Raw genomic sequence first — 24,100 nt, 5'->3', positions numbered from 1 at the left:
ACCAGCAGGAGTGAACCCAAACACTGGCAAGGTGCACAGGATCACAATTAGGTCTATGGCCAATGTGCACCCAATGATACAAGGCTCACGATGCCAACACAGCCTGCAACTGCTGTGCACAATCTGCTTGACCCTTGCTTGGCAACATGAATGTGTCTGCACTCTACCACTCCATGTCTCCGTACGCTGCTGGAGCTGGATCTCTTTTTCACCTCCAAGACCTCCATGTCACTTCTGCCGAATGCTGTTTGTTTCACCTTTTGTGGCAACTACGCAAGGTCAAACCCAAAACAAGGTGACAGACAGTCTGAATTCAAAGACTGACCAAAACTTCACCATTGATCCACAGCACTACTTTTCCACAATAAATCTTTCACCCAGTCCAGTTCTCCCCAATGTTGGTGTGAAGCTCGCACATTACTTGAACACCGTAGCCTCAACAAACGTCATCATGTTGATGTTTTCTTTCTGTTGATGTTTAATCCTTCTCGACGTCATGATGCCAATGACACATTCAGTTGTCTGTGCACGTATCCTTTTCCCACAAGACTTATCACATTTATTTAATTAATTGTAACTCGAGTTGCCTTTCCCGCAGTTACTGTCAGACTCATGTAGTGAAAATCGCCTTGAACACAAAACTTAACATTTCCAATTATATAAGGTACGCCAATCCAGAACAAGACATAATGCTCACGTACAACCTGATCATCCCATCAAGTGTGAAGATAGCAAACAACGCACTGCGACCGGACAAAGTAATCAGATACAAAAAGGAAAAGAAGGCATTATAAATTGAGGTTTCTGCACACAGTGATTTTGGTGTAAATAATGCAGAAATCAAGAAAATTACCAAATATGAAGACGTTAAGAATGAAGTGAAAAGATCGGGCAAGCTGAAGAGAACCAAAATTGTAACAGTGATAATTGGAGCAATGGGGATGATAAATAAATAATCCCTGGGAACATTACCACAAACAAACTCCAGTTGGTGGCTGTCCGGGGCTCATTGATGATCTTGTAATGAGCCCCCAGAACAAAACTCTGAGAACAACACAATTTAGCCCATAAACAAGATGTTTTACCAAAAGGAAACCGGATACTTTGAGTCTTGGGATGGCTCTGTTGCACATTCTGAAACCCGAATTATGGAGGTACCAATGAATGACATACACAGATATATACATACACACATGCACACTATATACATGTGCACACACACAAACACACAAATATATTTTCATTCCTGAACTCCCTTGGAGTTTTCCTTTTGTATGCATGCAAAGTTTGGGGCCACTTACTTATTTACGTATTTCCCCAAACACCCAGGTCCACATACACATACAGTGGATCGTAGGTGTGAAGATCAGGCCTTCGATGATACGAGTGAGGAAAGTGGAAAAGAAATTTGAGTGCTTTATTGCCAAGAAAACCATTGCAGCCTGTTCCAAGTCAAGACATTGTTGAGCACGTCAAACAAAATGGTGGCTTAAGACCCCAGCGAGCTGACAAATGACTGATCAAGATGGCGTGCTGTCAACTTCATCCGGATTTTTTTTGTGTGGGATGATCACCCCCGAAATTATCTTCAAAAGGCGTGTTTCAATTTCCCCAAACACCCAGTTTTAATTCATGCACTCCCTTGTAGTTTCCTTAGTATGTGTGCAAAGTTTGGGGCCACTAAGTTTCATGGTTTTGGAGGTAAGGACGAAACGTACTGACGAACTGAATGAGTGGCGCACACTAACATTTGTTGTTATATATTGTTTAAATACATTTTCAAGATCATATCTGGTCTGAGTTTTTTTTCACCTTTCTCAGTTTGATTCGTAGTTTTGCCAAAAGGCTTTCATGATCTCTTCAACTGGTTGCACCTGGCAGAACATTGGCAGATTGCACAACAGGTTTCCATCTTCTATTGGTTAAAATGTAATCAATCTTATTTCTATGTTGCCCACCAGGTGGCATCCATGTGTACAGAGTACGCTTGGATTGTTTGAACTATGTGTTTGCAATTATATGATCATTCTCCACATCGAACTCCAGCATTCGTTCGCCTTACTCATTCCGGATACCAAGTACAAGCTTTCCAGCAATCCCTGGTGCTCCTGCTTCTCCAATTTTTGCATTCCCATCTCCCTTAATAATTAAAACATTTACTTTAAGCACCTGTTCTATCAGTTCCTGAAACTTTTGACAAAAATCTTCCACATTCTCTTCATCTGCAGTAGAAGTTGGAGCAGACATCTAAATGATGGTGGTCGTCACCGCATGTCTTTTCAACCTCAATTTTATTAACCTGTAATTGACTGGGTTATATTCTAGCGTTGAAATCACTGCCACTCCATTTCTTTCACAGGTTTTGTGAGCATAAAATAACACTTTGTAAAACTGCATCAAACTCGTCCATAGAAGTTCACTTATCTCCAAATTTCAGTTATTGGCCTCTCCATCTCTCTCTTTATGACATCTATCTTTCCCTGAGTCATTGACTTTACATTCCATGTTCAAATTTTATCATTGTTTGAAAAGCTCAGAGTTTGACTTTCGGTTTTGGCAACCTAAGCGACTGGATTTTGTTTGACCCAGTCAAATCATATCGGGCTGTCCACCTTATCAAAGCATTTTCTCTTTTCCAGTGGCTATTTGGGTGCTTTCAAACCTGGGGTGGGAGGTCGGTGGAAGGGTGAGTGGGGCTCATCACCACCAGAGCTATATCTCTTCGGATTCTGATCATGGTTGTTTTCTTGGAATGTAGAGAAGTGGTTTACAATTGCCTTCTTTTGGGCAGTCATTAAAAGACGGATGATCGTAGCCATTGATCTCCATAAGATAAACCAATGCCTCACATCAAGACCATGCTGCCATTACTTGGAATGTTTACCAGCTGCCCGCATGGTCATCCATCACCTGATCCCAATGCTTCACGTAACCCTTATTGGGAGGGTAAAATGTGGTTGTAAACCTAAAATGTAGTTATAAACCTTGCCTTCGAGTGACTCAAGGATTAATCAATGCAAAGGCCACCTCCTTTGCGAACTACTCAGCTTTACCCCATTAAACACTGAGCCTTTGGTTTCAAAACCTGAACTGAAAAGCATTAAAAGTACATCACGACTGATGAAGGTGGTGGTAAAGTTTCATCGGAATTTTACGTGTACTTTCTGAGAAAAAAGCAATTACATATTTTGGGGGCACCCAACTTCGACCCCCATAGATCCCGAGCTACGTTCCAGGTGAGCTTATAAAACATGGAACAAACCAGGCAGTCGAGAAACACAGATATGTATGTAAGAGGAGAAAACATTATCTTTGTGTATGTACAAGCAAAACACAACAACTTGGGACCCAAACTACTAGTCTCAAACCAGAAACAACGGGAGCAGGTGAGGACTTGTGCAGGTATGAGCTGGTCTTGGCCTTACCTGTGCCAGAAGTTCTACACCTGGCATTGCATGTACAGGGTGTTTCACAAATTACACCTCGACCCCGACTGTGCCCGATTGATTACAATTACTGTCCCCATCAGCATATATATATATATATATATATATATATATATATATATATATATATATATATATATATATATATATATATATATATATATATATATATATATATATATATATATATATATATATATATATATATGACTTACACATGACAATCCCGAATACTGCAATTACTCGACCCGACTAAAACACAGTCCATACGATTCTTATCACCTTTGAGATGGAGACACTCGCCAACCCCATCCTCACCACCTCTTCCAAATAATAATACTTTTGAAAGTGATTTTTGATAATCCATTTCAGAAAATTCGCCAGGATACAGAAAAGGTATCAAAAGATAAAACAATTTTTTTTAAGTAAGATTCAAAATAAATAATGAAGGAAGAACTTACCAAGTTGTTGAATGGTTTCTCGACTTTTCACTTGAGGCAACAGTTCACTGAAGGCAATGCAAACTCCTTTCCTTTCAACCTCATTAAGAATCTGATTTAAACCAGTTCGACCAAAATCATCATCAACAGCGAAAGCACCAACAAACCTCCATTTAAAATGGAGCACCAAACTGGCAACGGCATCGGCATGGTGCAAGTCACTGGGTACAGTTCTCATGAACGTGGGGAAAGTCTGTTTATTACTTAAACACTTGCAGGCTGCTGCACCACTAATCTATACAAAGGAAGAAGTTAAATTTTTTAATTAATTCCAAAAACAAGGAAAAAAATTGTTGCAGATCAATACTAGGAGGGCAGTCGGGAGAGCAAATACCTCCATCACACAATGCCTGTTCCACGAAAACATATCTGGCCCATTACTTTCATTTTTTTGTATACCTTGTCGAGGCTCGAATGAGAGCCAATGAACAAAGTACAGCAAGGGGGGGGGCAGGAGACAAGAGGGGCGGGAGTGGGGAGGACAAAACAGTGGGGAACAGAGACGTTATGAGATCTGTGGAAGTGAGAGGTATGTGGCGGGGAACACGGGGTAGACAATATGGACATTACAGGGGCTTTCAGGAAGGAAAGCAGGGAATTTGAAGGTGGTGGGATTGGGATGGATTAACGGGGGTAGAAAAGATCGTGGTTTTGGATGGGGGCGATAAGAGGTGGGGTTGAACAGCTGTTTTGAAGGCCTGGAGAGAAGAATGGCATTGAACAGAGTGAGGGAGTTTATTCCAAAAGTGGGAAAAAAGAGGAATGAAAGAGTGAAGGTGAGCAGTTGTTCATGATTTTGGTAGTTCTCCAAGAAGGGGATTGTTGGCAGACCTTAAGCGCCCTGCCGAAATATGGTAGGGACAAATCGCAGACACAGCAAAAGGGGGGGGGGGGGGTTGGTGAGACTGGAGAGGAGAGGGTAGAAGACAGAAAAACCACAGACTTGCCTGCGGTGAGAGAGTGAGAGGCCCAAAGACTCAACCTCATCGTGGGAGATGCAAATGATCCAAAATGCCTTGGATTCCACAGCATGAAGAGGAGAAAGGTGGGAGGCAGGAGCACCAGCCTCGAGGGGTGAGCAGTACTCCATCAGGCTTCGCACAAAAGCTATGTATGTGGTCAGGATTTCAGCTGGGCCGAGGAAGGACTTTTCACAATGGAGGATTCCCAGTCGTCGACTGGCTTTGGAGGCCAGGATGGAAATATAGCTTTCCCAGGAAAGATCATGGCAGATCGTGAGATCATGGCGAAGCTTGAATGAAAGGCCTTCTTCCATGGAATTGTTAAGAAAGTGGATGTGGGCATTCTCAACAGTCCTTGTGGAGAGACAAAGTGAGAGTGTGAGATTTGTCAGGATTGAAAGACATGTTCCACGTGTTGGACAAGTTTGTGAGTTAACTCATACCTGCAGTGAGCGAAGAAGCTGCTGCTTGCCAGTCTGAGGGATGACAGATGGTACAGTCGAGGGTGGAGTCATCAGCAAAGTGATAAAGAGGATTTTCCAGAGAGTCTTTGATGAAAACCAGAAAAAAGAACAGGGCCCAGAACGCTGCCCTGGGAAGCTCCAGCCAAGACAGGAATAGGGGATGAAAGAACTCCATTTAGGGCCACAAATTGACTGCAACAGGAGAGGAAGTCTGCCAGCCATGAGTGGAGATGGCCTTGGATACCACAGGAAGAGAGTTTCGTGAGCAGGGCAGCGTGCCAGACCGGATCAAAAGCATGCAATATGTCAAGGGATATAGCTCTATTTTCATGTCCGGCATTGAGGACCTCCATCCATAATTGAGGGAGAAGAAGCAGCATATTGAGGGTAGAGTGACCTAGTCCGCAACCAAATTGAAGATGGGAAATCAGGCCATTGGAGAAGAGGAAGGATTAATTGTCTGAAGCTCTGATGGATTCCATAACCTTGCTGATGATTGGGAGAAGGCTGATTGGTCTGTAGTTGCAGGGATCTGTTTTTGCACTTTTTTATGGAGGGCAGTAATGTTTGCTGATTTTCAAGAAGATGGCAGATGACCTTGAGCAAATAAGAGGGAGAATAGAAGAGAGAGAAGGTTCAGTGAGCACAGAGGAGCAGGATTTTAGGACACGGACTTTTGCCGTAACCAAGTTGGAACTTTTTGGCAGAGGTTCAAAATGTTACATTGGCAAAAACCCAACACAGCACATCACCCAAAGAACACCATCCATAATTTAAAGCATCCATAATTATGGGGATGTTTCTCATCAGTCGGGCCTGGAGCACTTGTCGGGATAGAAGGGAAAATTGGTGGAGCAAAATACATAAAAAACCTGAAATTGTGACGGAAGTTGGCCTTTCAGCATAACAATGAACCAAATCACACAGACAATGTCAAGCGGAAGTGCAGCCAAAGTTAAACATATAGTGGTCCCAAGACAGTTTTTGGGTTGCCGAAATAGGTGACCCTTATTTTCATGAATTCTGTCTGCTTGTTTGGATGTTTATTCGTTTGTCATCAGCATAATCGGTAGTAAATGTGGGTGGATTTTGACCAAACTCGGGTGGTAGGTACATCTTATGACCTAGTGCTTTGGAAATTGTGATTATTGCAGGGGACGCTTTGGTTCCCCAGCAACAACCGAAAAAACCTTCAAAATCGATACCGTTAACGCAAAATCAATTCTAAAGCCATTATCCCACTTAGGGTTATGAAATTTGGCACTAATGATCTGCAGGTGATGCTCATCAAATATATTCTGGTTTTTATGACATATGGAATACTTGACCCCAAGCGCCCCTATAATAAGGGTACACGTGAAAATTGGCAAAACTTGAAGGCCCCCTTGCGACCAGGTGATGCATCGATACGAATGAAACTTTGCAGGTTCATGGTCCTCAATAAGTACTACAACTTTGCCACAGGACATATTGACCGATTTTTCTTAGGTCACGTGTCAAAGGTCAATTAGTGCAAAAATCGATAATATGCGAGAGCTGGAGTTGCCTTTGCACCAAATGCTACTCCTCCTCGGGTTATGGTCGGATGGTCATGAAAATTCACACATCGTCTGGAATACATTGTGCACAAACTATCGAGTCAGATTTTTAATTTAGATCTTTGTTCACCCACAGCACCCCTTTCGAACTTTGAGGATTTCCGATTTCAAACCGCATTTTCTGTACTTTTAATTCAAATGGATACCGAGTAGTTATCAGTTGATGGAACTGGATGAGATTTGATATGCATAATCTTAAGGTGATTCCCTATCTGCTATATGACATCCATTTTGCTCTATATCATATATTTTCCATGCTCGGCGACCCATCACCGCCTACCGGCTTGTTTCATTAGTAATCATTCAGTTCGCCCTTCCTTTATGTCGAGTGGATATGTGGGACAAGATCAGTTGCATAGGGCTTTTTGGAAGGTCTTCAGTCCCCCTTTTTAATTTTATTTTTTATCCACCAAGTCGAGGCTCATGTAAAAGCTAATCCACATAAAGATATAACAAGGCAGCAGACAAGAAACCAGGGCATTTAAGATCATTGGCATCTCCCACAATAAAGCTGAGTTTGTGGGCCTCTCACTCAATCACCGCAGGTTGGTCAGTGGTCTTTCTGTCTTCTACCGACTCCTCTCCAGCCTTGCCCCGCCCTGCTCTCTCTGCGATTTGTCCCCACCACATTTCCACAGGGCGCTCAAGGTCCGCCAACAACCCCCTTCTGGTAAAACTACCAAAATCACGAATCACTGCTCATCTTCACTCTTTCATTCCTCTTTTTTACCGCCTTTGGAATAAACTTCCTCACTCTATTCTTTCCCATTCTTCCCTCCAGGCTTTCAAAACAGCTGTTCACCACCACCTCTTATCTTCCCCCATCCAAATCCTCGATCTTTTCTACCCCCGATAATCCACCCAAGCCCACTTCCTTCAATTCTCCTGCTTTCCTTCCTGAAAGTCCCTGTAATGTCCATCTTCTCTTCGCCATGTTCCGCGTCCCATCCCCATCCCTCTCCCTTCCACAGTTCACCGAATGTGTCTGTTCCCCACTGTTTTGTCCCTTCCACTCCCGCCCCTCTTGTCTCATGCCTCCTTACTGTGAGTTGTGTGTTAGCTCTCATACGAGCATCGACCAAGGTATACAAAAAAAAAGAGGGGTGGGAGAGAGAAGCACAAAAATATTGGGGAACAAATATAATTGGATATCTCGAGAAGGGACCTGGAGGGGGCGGTGTACACAGAGTAAACAAGATGGCATTAAACAGACATTCAGGAAGGAAATCAGGGAATTTGAAGGAGGTGAGTTTGAGGTGGTTAAATGGGGGTAGTAAAGATGAAGATTTTGGATGGAGGAAAATTAAGAGATGGTGTCGAGCAGCTGTTTTGAAAACCTGGAGGGATAGGTGGGATTGAAGAGAGTGTGGGAGATTGTTCCAAAGGCAGGAAAATAGAGGAATGAAAGAGTGAAGGTGAGCAGTGATTCTTGATTTTGGCAGCTTCACCAGAAGGGGGTTTTTGGCAGACCTTGAGCTCCATGGGGAAATATATGGGGGGAGATCACAGACAGAGCGGGGAGGGGGGGTGGTAAGACCAGAGAGGAGACGGTGGAAGTCAGAAAGACCACCAACCTGCCTCGGTTGAGAGAGGGATAGCCCCAAAGACTCAGCTTGAGCGTCGGAGATACCAATGATCCTAAAAGCCTTGGCTTCAACAGTGTGAAGTCAAGCTATGTGTGAGGCAAGAGCACCACCCCAGAGGGGGAGCAGTACTCCATCAAACTGTGGATGAAAGCTTTGTAAGTGGAAGGAAGCTCAGGTGTGCCAAGGAAGGACTTTGCAGGGATGAGATTTTGTACCTTTCCTATGTGGAGCGGTAATGTTTGCTTATTTTCAAAAATATGGCAGATTACCTTGAGAAAATGAGAGGGTGATTAGAACATAGAGATTGTGAGCAAGAGCAACAGAGCAGGTTTTGAGAACTTGAGGGCTGATGCCATTTGGACTGGTTGCAGAATCTGAGTCGAGGTTTGTCAGCAAGCACTCTACCTTGTCAGTAGAAAAGGAAACATCGTCGATGAACAGCTGTGTTCGACTGGTTAAGGTGGGAAAGAAATAAATGGGTTTGTGACACAAGATTTAGAAGCAAACGCAGAGTTTAGGCATTCAGCCTTTTCGTGTGCAGTGTCAGCTGTGCAGTCATTTGAGGTGAGGGAGGGGATGGATGTGGAATATACACCAAAAACAGACTTAACCAGATGGCACCATTATTTGGAGGAGGGAGAAAGGTTTGAGAGTTCAGACTTGAGATGAGAAAGATGTTGAATACTGGCTCTCGGCATGGTAGACATACACTTGTTCCAAGATTTGTGGAAGGAACTGAGATTGCCTTCAGTCGGATTTGCCTTCACCGAAGATATAGCAAGTTGTTTCTGGACAACTACTTCGTCACAAGATGCAGTATAGCTGGGCAGGAGGAAGCATAGGACAACTGAAGACGAGATGGGATAAATCTGTACATGAGAGAGAGCAATTTTTAGATCCTCATGGAGGATCTCGAAGTCTTCCTCACGGTGTTGTTCTTCATCTTCTTCTTGTGGACTTTTTTGTTTCACAGCCGACAGTTTTTATAGAAACTTCCTGAAACTTGGCATATGAATGTATAAACACGCTGCGCAGACAGTAACCATCTCCGATTTTGAAAATTCCTCCGAGAAAAAAAGTTATGACGTCAAAATATCTTCGCTAATGGAAATCGCCTAAAAAAATTATCTCTGAAACTCGGCAAGATTTTTGAATTCTGTTTGAGGGAATCGAACCGGGCATTCGCAGAGATGAATTACCCCACATATTATACATCACTATGATGTCATATCAATTTTTATGAGGTCATTCCTATTTTTTGAATTTTTTTGTTTCTCAACCCAGAGTTTTCATGGGATCTTCGTGAAACTTGCCATGTGTATGCAGAAAGCCCACGCGCAGGCAGTAACCATCTCCAGTTTTGGAAATTCTTCTGAGAAAAAAAGTTGACGTCATAATATCGCCGCGAATGGAAATCGAATATACCATTATCTCCGAAACTAGGCAAGCTGTTTGAATTTTGTTTGCGGGAATCAAGCCGGGCATTAGCACAGATAATTTATCGCAAACTTCATACATCACAATGACGTCATATTCGTTTTTATGACGTCATTATTAAGAGGATGAGGATCTTAGCTCATTTGAGCTTGTTTTTTGAAAGAATTCCCATGATGAGTTGTCAGAAAAAGTTGAAATGGGAAACCAGTCTTGAAGTTTGATGGCTGCTTGAAGACCCTGCCAATCGGACTGACTGAAGTGTCAGACTGATCGGCGATGAGGTGGTTCTCTAATAACAGTAGGTCGATGAAAACTTTAATAGCAAATGCGCAAATGAACACAGTGTTGCAAAAGAAAATCAGCAGACATTTTCTGGGAAATTGGTCAAAATCAAATCCAGAAGAGATGGAGTGCCGTTGGCTGAGATCTGTGTCGGGAATTTAACAGATTGAGTCAGTCTCAATGTGTCACATAAGTCCTTTGCTGAAGTGCCAGGGCAGGTAACAGAGGTACCCACACTCAGCCAACTGGCATGATGGTCACTTTAATTGGTGAAATTAATGGTAATCTTGGTGAAAATCTGAATTGGAAGCGATTGTAAGCTCGATAAGGAACTGACGATTACTGGACGATGTCATACATGAATGTCTTGTCAGAAATGATATTGTAACAACTAAAGAAACTTCAGGCAGGGAGTTGAAGCAGCCCGGCTGTTCGTGGTTTGGCGCTGATAAAAAACCAAGGTCACAAATGTCGCTGAATGGGCAAACACTAAATGCTGATGTCTGTGCTATGTCGGCAGGAAAGGACATAAATGTGTGTGCTGTGCCTTGAATAGATGCTGACGTAAGTGTTGAAGTTTTATTTAAAAGCCCTAGGGATTTGGGGTAAATTATGAAATAACAATTGTGAATGTGGAATATATTCCGAACGTGAATTCCATTTAGGAGGCTCGCTATCCGCGGCATTATGAGACAAAAATTCCTCTAATTACTCATCCCGGCAAGGTGAGGTCTTACAAGCAGCTGTTAGTACTGTGAGAAGAGATTTATGGGTACTGAACCCCCCCCCCCATTCAATTCATATGCAGATTCAAATGGGTGTTGGTGGCTAGTGTGTGGAAATGTGCATGCCGTTGGCGATGACGTGAGAGAAATGTTTCCAAAATTTGATTTGATTCGTACTTAAAATGTGATCAAAATGTAGAAATGTGATTTGGAATGATTTTGAAGTGGTTTGTAAAGTAGTTGTGTATGATTTGGTACCTTGGGATGAATTTGGATTTATAACCTTCCACCAGCACATCCCTCGGATGGACGTTAAACTCGGCGTGCTGTCTTTATTAGTCTGTGAATGTTATGTTGATGGCTCATCATCTGAGTCCTCCGGAGACAAGTGTGGACTGGCTGTCTGGTGCTCTTTGAACACACAGTCATGCAAGCCTAATCACAAGAACACTCCTTGGCACATTTGTCTGCCAAGGTCAGCTGCCAGCACGAAAAGCAGAAAGCAATATGTGAGGGGCGAGGAGAGCGTGTAACAGGGAAGGAGTTTGGAGGAGGTAGATTTCAGGAGGTGTGTTCAATTTGCACTGAAGTTGGAAAAAAAAAAGAACGATTGATAATGGAAGATGAATAAGTATTGCAAAATGAGATTAAAAAAATTTGGTTGTTCAGAGATTCATTTAAATACCTGGAAGATGGATGAAGTGCAGAAGAATTGACAGAGTGGAGAAAGGAAGTATTGTGGCAGATGGAATTTTTAGACACGGGATGAAAGAAAGATCGAATTGAAGACAATATTTTAATGTAGAAGAAGAAGAAGAAGAACAGGACAACGAGGGGAAGCTGAAGCATTGTAAGAGACAGTTTATATGATTGTTTGACGATTTGGGAAGAGGGGGAAAGAGTGAATGAAAAGTTTGAAGAAAAGGTCGTGAAGGTGTGTGGTGAAAAACTTCACAATCAGAGTAGGGTTGGCAAGGAAGAAGGAGTTGGAAGAAGAAGAGTCAGTGCTGGAAGTCACGTGGTTACGTGGGGTTCAGATGAGAAGGAGAAAGGTTTTTTTTTACACATATTTTGAGACATGAAAGAGAGGATGTGTTTGGGTTAGGTTAGAAGGTGTGTGGATGGAAAAGTAGAGAAAAAATTAATTGATGGTAATTATGAGAAAATACAAATAAACATGATTGTTCACATAGACGGAAAGACAGGTCGGCCTCAGGGAAACCCTACATGACAAGACCGACAAAAACTCACCAAATAGCACAAGATTTGAAACAAAACCGAACTTGGAACACAGTAAACGTGGAGGCAACAAAATACACACTCAAGATGTGTCAAACAACGACCAGAAACTTATCTTTGAGAAAGTCGGCAGAGAATCAACTGTCACCTCAAAACCCGTAACCTTTGCAATTCCTTCACCTCATTTTTGACGTCAACTTCAAACACGACCTCTTCACGCAAACATGCCCGCCACAGATCAGAAGGTGACATCAATAGAGAGCCTCAATATCATTTGTGCACCATGTCGCCATTCAAACTGCGTGCCATTCACCAATGGACATTTCACCTCAGACCCTCACCATGCTCACGAAGCCACTCTCCTTACCACAAACACCACAGTGGGTTGCCCACCTCACTACAACTGCCTAAACCACAGTTAGTTCCCTGGTTGCTCACCACAGTCCTTTGGGATGCCAGGGAACAGAGAACATTACGAGGCAGAACACATTGCCATGTAATTTGTAGCGCAAATAGGTGTTGGGGCTCACTCAATGACGTATATGTAGGCCTGGCACTCCAATAAATTACAATGATTGATTGGAGCCCATCACACGTTCATGGTCGGAGAGTGTTCCCAAAAACCTGCGCCCCATATAAATCCTAGAGTTCTGCTCCATGGCTGAGCCTGTGAGCAAATTAAGCCATTTTTGTCTCCCGAGTCTGGCAGGGGTGGGCTACTCCTCAGGAAGGCATCTGCGTACTAATGAGAATGCTCGAAGATGCTTCCAGGGCCTTTTGATGTGTTTTCTAGCTCCTCATTCTCCCATGCTCTATAAATATAGTGGGCAAGAGCTGAGAACGGATCTGACTCACTCACAAAGCCCGCGCCGAGCGCCAGCCACAGAGCGAGAGTGAAACTGATGGAGCCGAGAGAGCAGCGTGAGTCAACAAACCCGAGCCAAGCGAGGAGTCACCAAGACCGAGCCAAGTGAGCAGTGTGGAAGAAAAATAATTATATTCATATATTCTCAATTATATTCACTTGTTGAATTGTTGCTGGTCCTTGATAAATAAAATTTTTGTATTGTAGTCAAATTGGCTGTTAGTAATGTTTCCCTTTTCATGACAATCTTTTGACCTACATATTGAGAAAAGGAATATTGTATTATGAAAAAAGGTCTTGCTCGCTGCATAGAAACAGGATGACCTTGTTGTTAACACTGCAAACTTTTGCCATGATTGTGTAATTCTCTACCTCCCACCCAAAGTAGCCACATATTGCAGTTTTGAGTTATTTTACTGAGTGCTTGTCAGCTCATCCCATAGTTGAATTGCCAAATGTCTCACCCTCCCATTTTTTGGATGTCAATTGTGTATAAGAGGGATCACTTTGGGCTTCTGTTTCAGTGAAGTTCATTCGAATGTTTCAGTGAATCATTGAATGTTCCTCCTCCAGATATACAAAATTAATGATTCTCCTTTGGTGTGCTGTTCGATAGATCACGTGGAAATTGAGTTGTTTTCCACCACAGCAGTCATCAAATTTTTGCCGAGTTATCGACGGATCATCAGCGCTCAGATTCCACTGAGGTCCACAGCCAATACTCATTACCAGTGACATTTACAGATTCTCTCACATGCCACGTCAAGCTATCCTCTCACACTTCTGTCTCTTCCATCAACTGTCTCATCAGCTGTCGATGCAAATCATGAAAAGAGCAATTACAGATACGCACTCCTCTTCTGCGTCAATATTTGAATCACGTTTGCACCCCATTTGCGCCTCCTACTGATGTACCATACACACCCCCAGTTTTATTCCCCCCGCCCCCCCCCTAAATGACTGGAAACTGCAGGTCCGTCGGTCATGCCAGCTTTTGAATGAGGTTGTAAGACCCCTCAACTGTCTCTCCTCTTTCTTGCTCTCTAATATCCATGGGTGTGTGTCTGATGGCACCTGTAATGTTCGCATAAGATAAAAATGTTTAAGTTCTTTATATCAGTTTAGCTCTGTCCTGTGTTTTTTTTTGTGCATAACTACATTTCCTTTGCTGCACCCCACAAATCCTTGCTTTCCCTTCTGCACATTTTAATTAATAAAACCCTTTGATTGTTGGTACATGTACTTTTCCTCACCCTTATACTTAAATTGCTTATGTTATAAATGTACCCAGCCTATTTCATTCTAATCATTGGTCCAGCATGGTCTGCATGTTTGTTTTTGCCAGGAAGTTCAACCCCATTAATTCACTCCTGATAGCGAGCACACATTCAGTGCTGAGGGCATGAGACCCCCTCAGTTCAGCCGTACACAGGTAAGGTATCACACGAAGTAGTGTAACCCTGCCAGGACTGGCAGTGCCATCTATGTTCATGGTTGCTTAGCAACCCGCCGGTGCGCGGAGTTATCTGTGCCTGGCGTCCTAAGGACCAGGTGTTCAGGAACCCAATTGATTCATCTCATGCCAAGCCTCAAACCTTGAGTCGGAAATATATATATATATATATATATATATATATATATATATATATATATATATATATATATATATATATATATATATATATATGCTGTCAACATGGAAGCAAATGTCCTTCCTCAGATGTTTTGACCAAAAACAGGTCAGCATTTTCAAGGTGAGACCTCACTGCATTCCTCTCTGAGCTCCTTGGACTTTTGGCTTCCCATTCCTGGGCTCCTTGGAGAAAATCCGGCCACTCAGTTATGTGGAGGTTTGAATAGCAGCCTGTAAACCGGCCGTTTGGGTCTTTGGATGTTGAAGAGCGGCTGGAAAAAACGGCCTCTAAGGTTCACAGGGTTAACATTATCTTTTTTGATTTGTAACTTTATCCTCCTGTGAAGTGTTAAAACGCATGGATGTTACACATTTGAACATGGGATGAAGCATTTCTCATTCATTTAAAACAGGTGAGTCCATTGTGCATTGTATCTGAAGATGGTGCATTAAAAATATTCCTGAAGGTTTTTCTATGAAGTACCTGTGGTATATGGAAGAGCCCCAACAGTCGTGCAATTGCCACTGCATGTGAAGAGCCAGATGAAGTGACAACAACTTGGTAGAAACATGGATCTTCATCTTCTGATATTGCCTCAATATAATTAAGTGACTTTTCAATTGATTTCGGCATTCGGAAACAATTATCATGGATGACGTAACCAAGAGTGAGGTTAGAAAATACATTTTTATTGTTATGTATCTCATTTATGGCAAAAATCATGGCCATGGTATTTTGCAATTCCTGCTGATCAAACCTAAAAAAAAAAGCCAAATACTGCATAATGAGACTTTTTTAATGTCATCTTAAACCTAATAAAGCTTAAAACAGGATTTTTTGTTTCATCTTCATCTGCTTTGATCCAGCTCTACATGGTTATTTTTACAGGGATGGTTAAAATATTTTGAATTGAACCAAAAATAAATGTTTTTATTGTACATCGCAGTGCTTTGATTCGGCAACACGAGGCATGAAAGTTGAAAAGGTTTCACAAACAGGAAACACATTAGAATACACAAAACTTACCTTGGTTATTTTAAAATCAATATGTCAGGTAGAATGAGAAAGAAAAATGTTTTTCGAACTTAATAAATTAACATATATGCAAAAAGATACAGATTGCAACGCACTCACTCTCCCGAACAGGTGATGTGAATCTGCCAGAGATGTACTCACATGATGCCGAGTGGAGACTTTCTGCGCAAACATGGCAATCCCATTGTACGATTTGGTAAAGGTTAATAAACTTGGCTGAGCAGTGGGTTTGGCATGCACATTCAGTTTTAAGGAGAATTTGGTGATGCTGGAAGGCAATTCCAAAGCTCAATAAAAGCCACATCGATAAAGCTTTTAAATAAGGAAAGATTAACCGAGAAAGCATCTCAAAATGCAAAGCCAATCCGCATCCACCATGTACTCAAAATAAACTTGTTGTTGGCTAAAGTTTGTGAAACGAAAAGCAGGTTAAGCAATCGGCCATGTACGCATCTGCATTTTGTTATTCCCGTTTCTCTGCACCGCTTCTCGGATTGACAGGAAATTTTCACCATAGCTGTGACGATTGATTTAAAATGTTTTGATATTATGTATGTCATAGGTCATGTGGTGTGGCAGCCATGTTGAAAAAAGGAGAAACGCTGGATCTCTATCTCTCTCCAAAAACCGCTGCATGGAAGACATTAAAACTTGGCACCTGTCAAGTCCTCCCCATGGGGATTAAGTGTGATTTTTAAAATGATGCCACACATACCTTCATTATGATATCAGAATTATGACATCAGAATATATATATATATATATATATATATATATATATATATATATATATATATATATATATATATATATATATATATATATATACATCAGAATATATATATATATATATATATATATATATATATATATATATATATATATATATATATATATATATATATATATATATATATATATATATATATATATATATATATATATATATATATATATAGATATACATATGCATATATATATAGATATGCATGTGCATATATATAGATATATATATATATATATATATATATATATATATATATATATATATATATATATATATATATATATATATATATATATATATATATATATATAGATATACATATATATATATATATATATATATATATATATATATATATATATATATATATATATATATATATATATATATATATATATATATATATATATATATATATATATATATATATATATATATATATATATATATATATATATATATATATACACATATAAAAATATAAATATATATCTTCTTCTTCTTCTTCTTCTTCTTCTTTCAGCTGCTCCCATTAGGGGTTGTCACAGCGGATCATCCATATGATCCGCATCGTCATTTGGCTTAGTTTTTATGCCTGATGCCCTTCCTGACGCAACCCTGGTCGCCTCTTACGACACAGGGACATGGTACACCTATTCTAACAAGGGCATACACTCATACTCACTTCACCGACCTCGGAAGGATGACAGGCTGAGTCAACCTCCTGGTGTTTATTAATTTAAGCGGCCAATGGGGCTTCAACTGAACTCAGGACCTTTTGGATCCCAAGCCGCTACCCTAACCACTACGCCAACACCAAGCTAATATATATATATATATATATATATATATATATATATATATATATATATATATATATATATATATATATATATATATATATATATATATATATATATATATATATATATATATATATATATATATATATATAATTTCAACCTGATCAGACAAATGGTCTGGCTGCCAGAATTATTTAATTTTTTGAATTGGCTGTCAGTAATGTTTCCCATTTCCTTAGAGCCTTTTGACCAACATATTTATAAAAAAAAATCTTACAATTTAAAAAGATTTTTGTCGCTGCATAGAAACAGGGTAACCTGGTTGTTAACACTGCAACTTTCACCTTCATTGTGTCATTATCTCCCTCCCACCTAAAGTGGCCACCTATTGCAGTTTTGAGTTATTTTGCCAAGTGCCTATCAGCTCATCCCGTCGTTGAATTGCCAAATGTCTCACCCTCCAATTGGAATGTCAAATTGTGAATAAGATGGATTACTTCAGGCTTCTGTTTCAGTGAAGTTCATTTGAATGTTTCGGTGAATCATTCAATGTTATTCCTCTGTGCATACAAAATAAAACATTCTCCTTTGGTATGCTGATCGATCGATCGTGTGTAAATTGAGTTATTTTCCACCACAATTTTGGTGCCGAACAGGGACCACAAAACCCGGCAGGGCTGCGAACAGCATTGCCTGGCATAATAGCAAGCAAGTGGCCACAAACAAAGATGTTTGCTCTTACTTCAGATCAGATGCTGCATTGCTCAGCCAGATGGGTAACATGGTACTCCATTGATAGCACAGTTATACGAAGGAGTACATTTGGTGATAGACCTAAAATTTGGTGTATGGAGGCCACTTAAGATTGCAGGATTTATCCTTGGCATTCAAATGTTTTAAATCGAGGTTAGAGACCTCTAACGGAGAGTGGAAGTCTCTTCCATGATAAAAGGGGTTGGAGGCCTATGAAATAGGGGGGGGTCAAACACCCCCCTCCCCAAGAGAGGTTTGGAGGTCCTGCTCTTTAAGAAGTTCAAATCCCCAAGGGGGAGAACGAATAAGTGTTACAAATGTTTGGCGAGTTACCTCTTTGGATTGCTGTTTGTTTATTGTGCTCATGGAAGTTTGCTTGCTGTGAAAGTCTTGAATTATTATTTTGTGGTGGTGATACAGATTGGTAAATCCGATATGATTGGAATTGTTAAGTTTTGTGTTCAGGACATAAGTTGGATATTCCAACCTGGAGGGATAAATTGAGCTGAAAAGCTAAAGTGTGAAATTTATTGTCTTTAAGAACAAGTTGAAAGAACTGTATTTGTTTAGTCACAAGGTGAAAGGATTGAACTCTTGTATGTTTGTCTTTATATCTGATTTGTATGCGCACTGATTTGCATTGATCTGCATGAAGCATGAAGTACCAAGTGTTGTATAATTTGAGTTATTTACAGGAAGTAAGTGAGTTGTGAAATGGAGCGTGTGCGAGTCCAGTAGAGTTAATTGGAATAAAATGTGCTCTGTTGTGTATTGCGAAATATGAAGAATATAGGAATGAATAAGTACGGAAAGTGGAGATAAGTATTGGTCATCACCCTACACTGTGAAGACTCTGAGGCAAAGTGCACACACCAATTCCAGAGGAAAAACAATGATGACAGATTCCTCACAATCCATTGCATCTTTGGCATGGAAGCAATAGCTGGGTATATGTCAGCTTGTATTGAAAGACAGAGACTTGGCATTGTCGTCCATTCTCTTTGGAGTGCAGGGTGGATGCCGTTGAGAGTGTTTTAAGCCCAGCTAGATAGGTGGTGTGTGTGTGAATTTGATCTTGGTGAACATCTGAATTAGAAGCGATTGTGAGATCAAAAAGTAACTGAAGATCACTGTATGTTGTCACCCATGAATGTCTTGTAAGAAGTGATATTCCAATTATTAAAGCATGATGTGCACATGGGTCTCGGTGCAGTATTAAAATAATCACAGTATGCCTTGAGAATGGCTCGATGATGCACGAATGCAATGTGTGAGAATCCTTCCCTCGTGCTGTGGTTAAACCATGGGAGTCAACTTGGATAAAAGCTAGGGCTTTCTCACTGTTTGATAACTTTGTTTGCTATTTTGGCTTTGAATACTGTACTTTGCATACATAATAAATGGAGGGCCTCCGAAGACTATCATTGAATACCTGTGAAAGAATAATTATAATATAATGCAACATCTTAAGTCAAGAGGCCATTTTGGCTTGCGGCCACTTTGGCTTGCTGCTGATAACCGCCAATGTCACAGGTTCTTTTCCTGCATGGGCCAACAGTAAACTGGAATCTCTGTGTTTTGTAGGCAGGAATGGACATAAATGTGATTTGGATAGATGCAAAAGCAAGTATTGAAGCTATATTTCTGAAAAGGGAAAGGAGTTAGTGCACTCAGACACACCGTGGAGTGGATAAATGTGTTGACGTCATGTGGAAGAGCCATGTGGATCTTGGAAACACCAGAGACCCTTGGTTTATCAATATAAATGCTGAAAAATTCGAAATTACAATTGTGAATGTAAAATATATACTGAACGGGGGTCCATTTAGTAGACTGGCTATTGCTGGCATTATGAGAAAAAACTTCATTAAATAGTGCTTTCTTCAGGATTTTAAATCGATGAAAAGTGGGAAATCACCTCCAATTGCTCAGCCCACAAGCTGTCTTAATTTGTATAAATACTAGCCTCTTTGCAATCTATGTTTAAGAATTGACAATATTATTGCTTCACAAGCAGCTGTCCGCACTGCTGGAAGAGATTTATGGGTACTGAAACTCCACATTCAAAAGGGAGGTTGGTTACTGGGGTGTTGAAATGTGCATGCCATGCTCGGTGATGTGAGAGAAATGTTTCCAAAATTTCATAACCATTGTACTTAAAATGTGATTGAAATAAAAAATGGGATTTGGAATGATTTTAAAGTGATTTGTAAAATAGTTGTGTATGATTTTGTCCCTTGGGATGATCGAGCATTTATAACCTTCCACCAGCACTCCGGTAGAGAATGATCAATAAATTACTAACTTGTTAAAGGCATATCCTTTTGCTCTCTCAAATTGTTGTAACAAGTGATGACCCCACAGATGATTCTCGGATAAATGTGAAGTTTAAAGTCACAACCATCTCCCAAACTCCCTGTCAGTGTTTCGCACATCGGACAATTCATTAATGTGTGCATGATCCCTCGAATGGACGTTAAATTAGGCGTGCTTTCTTCATTAGTCTGAGAATGTTAAAGTTAATGGATGACATTAGTTGATGGATGTTAAAGAAAAATTCCTGCCCAAACTTCTGCTGGGAAGGCAATGGAAAACCAATCAAAAACAAAGAAAACCAGAATCTTCATGTGCAGCCTTGCATATAAAGCCAGTGCTCATTTGACTGGCTTTTTGTTTGAGTACTCTTGAGACAAGTTTCAGTTTGGCTGTCTGGTGCTCCTTGAAAAAACAGCCATTGCAGGCCTTATCACAAGAACACCCTTGGCAGGCTTGTCTGCCAAAGTCAGCTGCTGGCACGAATAGCAGAAAGCAAAAACATATCTGGTGGATTTATGTGGGCCTCTATTTGTCAGGTTAATGCATGAATCAAGTTTAATTTTCCTAGAATTTTGTTTTTGTTGTCACACTGATAGAACACAAAGCTGTTTAAGCGAAATTGGATAAATAATACACTCAAATGGTGGAGTTTGAAATGAACAATCATCTGGATTAGTCAACCAGGGGAAGGGGGACAAGTTCGGTGCTTACAGCAGGTTCAAATCCTACAATGCTTCCGCCACAGCAAGGTTAAACATTATTTGGGGAAAGGATGGTGGAGGTTCTACCAGAGAGCTATGTGCATGAACGGAGTGTGTTTTGAGCTGCAATATGCAGTGCCATTTGCCTGGTGACTCAAATTTGATGAATGACGACAATTTTTGTACACCTGTTTAAAAACAGAGGTTTCATCTGCATTTATTTGTTTTGATAAAGGAATGTATTTGTATTCAAATGGTCAGATTAAGTGATTAGATGGCTAGAGTAAGCATGATGGGATATTGCAGCATTTTGAGGTAAAAGTGAGAGAGAAGTGGATAAAAGAAATGGACAATATCAGAGATTTAATACGTTGATGGAATTCCGAATAGTGATGAGGAAGTTTGGTTACAGATTACTTTTCGAGATTTTTCAGCTCCATTGATGATGAAAGAAATGGATGTTCATCAGATCAATGAAACAACGTTAGCACTTCGTATTGTTTAAACTGTTTGGAAAAATTCTGTATCTTTTAACTATTTTGTTGTTTTGTTCCCAAATGTTTCCAAATGGATGCTTTGTAGCCAAAGTGTGCTTCGGGAGGAATCTCAAGTTATGCAGCTTGGCAACTCACACTGCTATAAAATGTCAAGGACGAGCGGCGTGGACCCCACTCTCACTATGTGGGATTTCGCAGAGCAGTGAGTCCCGAGGAAGACTCCCAAATGATCGCCCTGTGACTACAATAATAGCCTTGCTACTATTGTTGAATTACTATAATTACTCCTGTTAATTCATGTAATAATGTGCAACCAAGCTGTGAACTACCAGTGTGCTTTGACCTGTATGGTAGTGATGGGGATACTCTTTTGGTCAATCGGACAAAGAAGTGATACTTGTGATAATATTTGCATGCACCGAGTTTGTTGTCATATACATAAATATGGGGAACAGTTGGTTACTTATGGAAGTTCTGTACAGTAACTTCGGTAAATACTTTCCGAATCAGCTCATAAAAGAGAGGAAAAAAAGAACTCATTGAGAGCACTGGAGACACAAGTTTTTCGTGTGCATTGTGTCTTTTTATCCATTACAATTCATAATGGTATTCAAACCATCATATTCCTTTTGGTTAAAATTAATGGGTTGATTCCAGACTCGATTCAATTGGTATTGATTTGTACTTGGAGGGGTACTCTTTTTGGTGATTTTGTTTTGCTTGTCCAGTCAAGAGATTAAGTCTTTTTGGAAATTCTTTGAATTTACATTCTTTATCAGTTGAAGGTTGATGAAAAAAAATTCATACAACCTCTTGTTTTGCTTTCTCGATTTTGGCAGCCCATAAATCATGTGGTGTTTAGTTTCATATCAAGTTTTGTTTTGGAATTACAAATTGAGAAGCCTTTATCATATAAGTCTTGTCGTGTCTATACTTTTGGAACAGTAGTATCATTAAAACAAGTAACTTGGGACACATGTAAATGATCGGTTATATAACAGTAATGGACACCGTTTGTTATTGATAACTTATGTTGATTGATTCATATATTATCAATCACTTTAGCTATGGACCTCATTGATCTTTGAATTAAGGGTCGAAAAAAGTTACTGAGAAACGAATGGAGATAATACATTAAGTTGAGGTACTTACATAATATTGAAGGAGTGTCAATGTTATTAAATAGATGAACAGATTGGTCAATATTATATATTAGGAATCATCAGTTAACTGTAAGGTAAAATAAATATATAAGGGAAATCAGCATGGTATTTATGTAAGTATAATGCAGAATGGCAGGAAGAATGGTGAAACCATCAGAAATTATGAAATCAATTCACAGAATTAGGAACTGTTCCATGTATTATAATTGTAATGCTCTCACTGATTAGTTGCTGGTGCTGGCCTTCCTGTAATTTCAGTAAAATGCCGCCATATTTTGTGGAAAGACAAACAAAAACAAAAGATTAACAAGAATCATGCCGAGAAAGGAAGGCATTAGCATGTGAAATGATTGTTAAGTCAGTCATAGTGAAATAATTATATTATTGAAAATCATGCAATGACACCACAAGCAGAAGGAAAGTAATACCAATTTTATTTGTTTTCTGATTCAATGGACAGGTGCGTGATTTTTGATTGGTGGTACTTTTTGTATGTTTACCTACCCAAATTTCAAAATTTGCAACGAAGTAAGTTGAGGTATTACTAGCACTGACTTGACCATCTTTTCTCAGCACGGAAGTGCTAAGTTAGCTGGAAATGAATAAACAAAATAATGCAAGTTGCTCTCGAACTGCTTGTGAATGAAACTGAATTGTCAAGCATATATGAATGATAAAATTATTGCAAATGTTAAAATGGTAACTCTGCAAAATCTAATTTCTTGGGAATTGGTACTTGCTCCAAAAGGGGGGAGCCTGTCCTCTTGCTGTGTTTGAGTGTTACACTTATAGCACAGACAAATGAAAATGCATTAAAGAAGAATAAGGAGATAACTTTCATGATGATTATTCAGATGATGGAGTATTTTTATTGACGAGAAGAGATCTTTGGAGGATGCTGGACCAAATGTTGATTTTTGTTGGACGTGTTATTTGTTATCATAGTACTTTTCAATTGTGCTACTACAACATTGCCCTTACTAAAGGCACCTTTACTGATTGCCTCATGCTTAAAGAGGGGGTAGTTTTCTTCTCAAAGCATTCTACTTAAATGGTACAAACTAAAGAGACCCTTCTAGAATTGTTGATTGCAAATTGGAACCCTTATAAATATGCTGCTCTTTCCACATGGAAATAGCAAATGAGATGATTGTTTTTGAGTAACTAAGATTTCGTAAGTAACGAATAAATACAACTAAGATTTCGTTAGATTTTAGCATGTCATTTAGGTGTGAAGAAAAGCAGAAAGGAAAGAGTAAAATTTTGATATCACATGTAATGTACGTTAGATGCTTAAGCTTGATTTT

The 24,100-nt window shown here is 39.9% G+C and overlaps 1 protein-coding gene across 1 annotated transcript in view; it reads right to left on the bottom strand.

Moving 5' to 3' along the window:
- Positions 1-24,100, bottom strand: part of LOC147035734 (extracellular calcium-sensing receptor-like) — a 39,216-nt gene that overhangs the window by 7,394 nt on the left and 7,722 nt on the right. Inside the window, exons 2-3 of the mRNA XM_085869315.1 lie at positions 15,222-15,495; positions 3,908-4,181 (exon numbers count right to left, since the gene is read on the bottom strand). Coding sequence (XP_085725441.1) covers positions 3,908-4,181; positions 15,222-15,495 — 548 coding nt within the window. The remainder of the gene's footprint in view (positions 1-3,907; positions 4,182-15,221; positions 15,496-24,100) is intronic.

Source organism: Eptatretus burgeri, chromosome 1, assembly GCF_056783735.1.
Source record: "Eptatretus burgeri isolate ZD-2024b chromosome 1, Ebu_testis_v1, whole genome shotgun sequence".
NCBI lineage: Eukaryota > Metazoa > Chordata > Myxini > Myxiniformes > Myxinidae > Eptatretus > Eptatretus burgeri.
Note: the sequence above shows the minus strand (reverse complement) of the source record. Positions and strands in the feature narration are given on the sequence as shown.